At 46.9% G+C, this 6,414-nt stretch overlaps 1 protein-coding gene across 1 annotated transcript in view; it reads right to left on the reverse strand.

The window, feature by feature from the left end:
- The window catches only part of LOC126162503 (thymic stromal cotransporter protein-like), a 102,374-nt gene extending 96,480 nt beyond the window's left edge, over positions 1–5,894 (reverse strand). Inside the window, exons 1-2 of the mRNA XM_049919055.1 lie at positions 5,811–5,894; positions 1,569–1,755 (exon numbers count right to left, since the gene is read on the reverse strand). Coding sequence (XP_049775012.1) covers positions 1,569–1,755; positions 5,811–5,881 — 258 coding nt within the window. The 5' untranslated portion in view covers positions 5,882–5,894. The remainder of the gene's footprint in view (positions 1–1,568; positions 1,756–5,810) is intronic.
- Positions 5,895–6,414: the final 520 nt, after the last annotated feature.

Here is a 6,414-nt window from a genome sequence, read left to right on the forward strand (position 1 = left end):
TAGTTCTCCAAACGTTCTCTAGTGGGGAGAAATCTGGCGATCTTGATGGCCAAGGAAGGGTTTGGTAAGCACGAAGACAAGCAGTAGAAACTCTCGCCCTGTGCGGGCGGGCATTGTCTTGCTGAAATGTAAACCCAGGATAGCTTGCCATGAAGAGCAACAAAACGTGGCGTATAATATCGTCGACGTACCGCTGTGCTGTAAGGGTGCCGCAGATGACAAACAAAGGGGTCCTGATATGAAATGACCTGACCATCACTCCTGGTTGTCGAGCCATACAGAAACGTCTTAACTGGACATTAGGGCTAAATTCGAAGCGGGACTCATCAATGAAGACAATTCTGTTTCATTGAATGGGATTCCAGGCTCCATATGGCGGACACCTCTGCAAACGGTCTTGTTGGTGTAGAGAGGTCAATTATAGTCGGCACAAGGGGCGCCGGAAGCTCTATCCCCTTTCCGTGACTAATGGACCTTGTTGTCACTAAAGCACCGGTTGCCCGCCCGGTTGGCCATGCTGTCTAACGCACGGCTTTCTGGGCGGGAAGGAGCGCCTGGTTCCCGGCACGAATCCACCTGGCGGATTTGTGTCGAGGTCCGGTGAACCGGCCAGTCTGTGGATGGTTTTTAGGCGGTTTTCCATCTGCCTCGGCGAATGCGGGCTCGTTCCCCTTATTCCGTCTTAGTTACATTATGTCAGCTATTGCTGTGCAAACAAGTTCTCCACGTACGCGTACACCACCATTACTCTACCACACAAACATAGGGGTTACACTCGTCTGGTGTGAGATGTTCCCTGGGGGGTCCACCGGGACCGAACCGCACAATAACCCTGGGTTCGGTGTGGGGCGGCGGAGGGGTGAAGTGGACTGCGGTAGTCGTCGTGGGGTTGTGGACCACTGTGGCTGCGGCGAGGACGACCTCTCCGTCGTGTCTAGGTCCCCGGTTAACATACAATACAATACAAAGCACCGGTTGCACATCGGATCGATGATATGGTGGATCTGGGGCTCTGTGTCTCTTTGACAACTTCTCAGTCCTCAAGTTCTGTCATCTCTCTAAGTCGGCCGCCTCCTTCTTGACATTGGGTTTGACCGTGATTGATCCATTCCTGCCAACATCGTCGAATAGTGGCATCGTTCCTGTTCACATGTCGGGCGGTTACTCCATCTGGTTGGTGTCTTTCTGCCCAACTACACGTCCTCTCTCAAATGCTGCAATCGGTGTATGTTGTTCACGCGTCTGTCTGCGAGGCATAATCACAATCCAACTGAGTACACGGGATGAACTTCGCAGAGACTTTATACCCTGGTATCGACACCTCCCCCATTTACTATCCTTGCCAGCTGTGTGTGGAACTGCCCTGCAGCATCACATATTCATCAGTCAGCCGATAAAGTTTAAGTTTTGCATTTTTCGTCGATACATGCCTGAATATCAGTTTGTGACCAGTCTGCATAACCCTTCCGCAGTTCGTTTTGTTTTATTTTTTTTAAGAGTGTGGTTGCATCATCATTCTGGATGTATTCAGACTACAGCCGCACCTGCAGCTGTGTGATGTAGCCTACCTTCTCCGTCTGCGGCGCTCGCGGGCGGGACTCCGGCAGGTAGAGCAACGTGTACAGCAGGCAGAACGCCATGCAGCCCACGGCGACGCCGAAGACGCCGGCGTATGACATGGCACTAAACAGCGGCGAAGCCAGCCCCGCGCCCAGCATCAGCGACAGGTACTGCGACGCGTCCAGCACGCCCAGCCTGCAACCGCACACCACCACCTTTCTCGTCTATCTCTTTCCATGTCCTGCACAAGTGGGCAAGGCAGCTTATCTTAGATCTGACGCTTATGATTAATCATCTGCCGCTGAGACCCATCATACGAAGTACGATCGAGAACACGCCCTCGCTTTGGTGCCAGTCATGTATCGGAACAATGAAATCGCTCCCTCACTGTGAAGCCCGTCGTATAACCGGCTACGAGAATACGCAGAAGTAAGGTTTCATACTGTCAACTTAGAATTACACTACTGGCCATGAAAATTGCTACACCAAGAAGAAATGCAGGTGATAAACGGGTATTCATTGGACAAATATATTATACTAGAACTGACATGTGATTAAATTTTCACGCAATTTGGGTGCATAGGTCCTGAGAAATCAGTACCCAGAACAACCAGCTCTGGCCGTAATAACGGCCTTGATACGCCTGGACATCGAGTCAAACAGAGCTTGGATGGCGTGTACAGGTACAGCTGCCCATGCAGCTTCAATACGATACCACAGTTCATCGAGAGTAGTGACTGGCGTATTGTGACGAGCCAGTTGCTCGGCCACCATTGACCAGACGTTTTCAGTTGGTGAGAGATCTGGAGAATGTGCTGGCCAGTGCAGCAGTCGTACATTTTCTGTATCCAGATAGGCCCGTACAGGACCTGCAACATGCGGTCGTGCATTATCCTGCTGAAATGTAGGGTTTCGCAGGGATCGAGTGAAGGGTAGAGCCTCGGGTAGTAACACATCTGAAATGTAACGTCCACTGTTCAAAGTGCCGTCAATGCGAAAAAGAGGTGACCGAGACGTGTAACCAATGGCACCCCATGCCATCACGCCAGGTGATACGCCAGGTTGGCGATGACGAATTGGCGATGAAGAATACACGCTTCCAACGTGCGTTCACCGCGATGTCGCCAAACACGGATGCGACCATCACGATGCTGTAAACAGAACTCGGATTCATCTGACAAAATGACGTTTTGCATTCGTGCACCCAGTTTGGTCGTTGAGTACACCATCGCAGGCGCTCCTGTCTGTGATGCAGCGTCAAGGGTAACCGCAGCCATGGTCTCCGAGCTGATAGTCCATGCTGCTGCAAACGTCGTCGAACTGTTCGTGCAGATGGTTGTCCTGCAAACGTCCCTATCTGTTGACTCAGGAATCGAGGCGTGACTGCACGATCCGTTACAGCGATGCGGATAAGATGCCTGTCATCTCGACTGCTAGCGACACGAGGCCTTGGGATCCAGCACGGCGTTCCGTATTACCCTCCTGAACCCACCGATTCCATATTATGCTAACAGTCATTGGATCTCGACCAACGCGAGCAGCAATGTCGCGATACGATAAACCCCAATCGCGATAGGCTACAATCCGATCTTTATCAAAGTCGGAAACGTGATGGTACGCATTTCTCCTCCTTACAGGAGGCATCACAACAACGTTTCACCAGGCAACGCTGGTTAACTGCTGTTTGTGTATGGAAATCGGTTGGAAACTTTCCTCATGTCAGCACGTTGTAGGTGTCACCACCGGCGCCAACGTTGTGTGGACGCTCTGAAAAGACAATCATTTGCATATCACAGCATCTTCTTCCTGTCGGTTAAATTTCGCGTCTGTAGCACGTCATCTTCGTGGTGTACCAATTTTAATGGCCAGTATTGTAGATAGATTTACATGTTCAGCAAACTAGTGAAAGAAGTAGCAGTGGCATATCTCACTGAGCAACTTGCAACTTTAAGCTCAAGACAGGGGCATGTAGAAGAATTGCGGCTCAAGTTTAAAAGAATAGCTGAACATGCTCCGGATAGATATACTTCCAATAGAAGAGCCAACTATGGTGAGGACCTCCATGGTATGCAGTCAGTGTAAAGAACTTTCTAGAGAAACAGAGACTACTGCACTGTAGATATAAAACAAAGCAAATGACTATAAATAGACAGATGCTGAATGAAACGCGTTTGGCAGTCAAGAGAGCAATGAGTGAAGTCTTCAGTGACTACTGTAGCAGAACATTGCCGACAGATCTTTCAGAAAACCCAACGAAATTCCGGGCGTATGCAAAGGCTGTTAGTAGCACCTAAGTTAGTGTCCAGTCTATAATGCACAAGATAGGAACTGAAATTGAGATAAGCCTCAGTTTAATCCTCATACGAAGGAAGAGATGAGTGAAATAAATATCAATGTCAGTGGCGTTGAGGTACAGCTGAAATCGTTAAAATTGAACAAAGCCCCAGGGCCCGGTGGAATCCTTATCTGATCCTATACCTAATTTGCAGCCGAGTTAGCTCTCCTGTTAACTATAATCTGCCGTAGATCCCTCGAACAAAACATTGCGTCCAGTAGCTGGAAGAGAGCCCAGGTCACACTTGTCTACAAGAAGGATAGCAGAAATGATCCGCAAAGTTACCGTCAAGATATTCGTGACATCCAGTTGTTGTACAAGGTTAGAACATATTCTGAGCTCAAACATAATGAGTTATATCGAAAACAGCGATCAACTGAAACGCTACTCGCAAGTTTCTCACATGACATTCTGGAAGCTCTGCATGAAGGCCGTCAGGTAGATGCAGTATTTCTCAATTTCCGAAAAGCATTTGACTCATTGCCGCACCTACGCTTATTATCAAAAGTACGATCTAATCGTGTATCAGGTGAAATTTGTGATTGGATTGAAGATTTTGGTGGGGAGGACGCAACATTTAATCTTGGGCGGAGAGTCATCGACAGATGTAGCAGTGTCTTCGGTTGTACCATTATTTTTTGAAGACCTTGCGGACAATTTTAATAGTAAATTCAGACATTTCGCAGGTAATGCAGTTGTATTCAGTGAAGTACTCGTACAATCTGATATCAACTGCGCAAGTATTCAGTCAGACATTGATCAGATTTCAAATTAATGCAAAGATTGGTAACTTGGTTTAAATGATCAGAAATATAAAATTGTGCACATCACAGAATGAAAAACATAATATCCTATGAATATAATATCTGTGGAGTATAAAAGGAATCGGAAAATTCATGCAAATACGTGGGTGTAACACTTTGTATGGACATGAAATGACACGATCAGATAGGCTGAATAAAGGGGAAAGCAGATAGCAGACTTCAGTTTATTGGTAGAAAACTAGGGAAGTGCAGTGAGCCTACAAAGGAGATTACTTACAAATCACTCGTGGGACCCATCTTAAAATACTGGTCAAGTTTGGGTCAAGTTTGTGGGACATGTACCAAATAGGTCTGACAGGAGATGCTGATCGTATGCAGTGAAGGGCTGTACGAAAGGTCACAATTGCTTTTGACACGCGGGAGAGTGTCACAGAGATGTTGAAAGAACTGAACTGACAGACTCTTGAAGATAGACAGAAACTGTCCCGAGAAAGTCTACTAACAAAGATTGAAGAACCGGCTTTAAAACAGTGACTCTAGGAATATAATACAACCCCCTACTTATGGCTCCTATAGGGATCGTGAGGACAACATTAGATTAATTACAGCACACACAGAGACATTTAAACAGTCATTCTTCCAGCATTCCATACGTGAATGGAATGGGAAAAAGAGTTGGATAACATATTACTTTCTCCCATATACAACGAAAACGACGAAAAAAATAAAAGAAGAGCTCATACGGAGGTTTATCAACGGTCACTCTCCCATGCACCGTTTGCGTATGCAACAGGGAAGAGCGTACGGCAAGTACGCACTGCAAGGTGTGGCTGTAGCATTGGATGGAATATTAACATCGCAAGATATTGCTTCCAATACAGGTCTCAGTCGTTTTTTTTTATCCGCCAGTCGTCCACGTTGAGGATTACTGTTTCAATCTGTTGGCATAGTCGTCATTTGTCCCAGCACCCGTGTTCAATATTCGACAACGAATGGTGTGGTTGTTTTTCATTGTTTTCCAAGAGATGTAGGACATATGGTGACACATTTGAGTTACATTACTCGTTGAAAAACTCCCTAAGGGCAAATATGTAGGATATTTGTGAATAGCGGTAGTAACTCTAGCGCTGAAGATTCGGAAGTGCACGTACCGGATTTCCTTCTCCTCCGGACTGCTGACGTCGACGATGTAGACGTTGGCGATGGCCATGAGGTTGAGCATGCCGCCGCTGAACGTGTTGACGATGGAGGGTAGCAGCAGCCACTCTGCCTCCAGCTCCGGAATCAGCGACAGGCCGCAGTACAGCCCGTACGAGATGAAGTTACCTGCAACCAGTCGCCACGTCGCCTGTCACAGCCCCATTATAAAGAACGTCTCTTGCTAGACTAACAAGTATTGGTTTTCACGTCTTACGATACTTCGAGATTCTGCATGGTTATAGCCAACGTCCGTGTGTAAAACATGGTATACTAGAACTCAGCAAAAAGCTCCATCCATAGTTTATGTTTAACATTCTGCTGTATGTCACCTTTCACTTAGTTCGTGGAGTGGTAACATGATCTCATTTTCAACTTAGTTTCTTACAGGGTGCCCCTACCCATGTCATTTTATGCAAACATCAATGTTATAGCTGCCCTTCATAAACCACACGAGAGGGTTTCATACTCTCTCGCTCGCTGCGCTTGAACTATTAGTCCTACACAAAAAATGAAAAGGACCTTTTTGTAAGAAATGTAATGTAATCAAATATTTCA

This window comes from Schistocerca cancellata, chromosome 1 (genome assembly GCF_023864275.1).
Source record: "Schistocerca cancellata isolate TAMUIC-IGC-003103 chromosome 1, iqSchCanc2.1, whole genome shotgun sequence".
Classification (NCBI taxonomy): domain Eukaryota; kingdom Metazoa; phylum Arthropoda; class Insecta; order Orthoptera; family Acrididae; genus Schistocerca; species Schistocerca cancellata.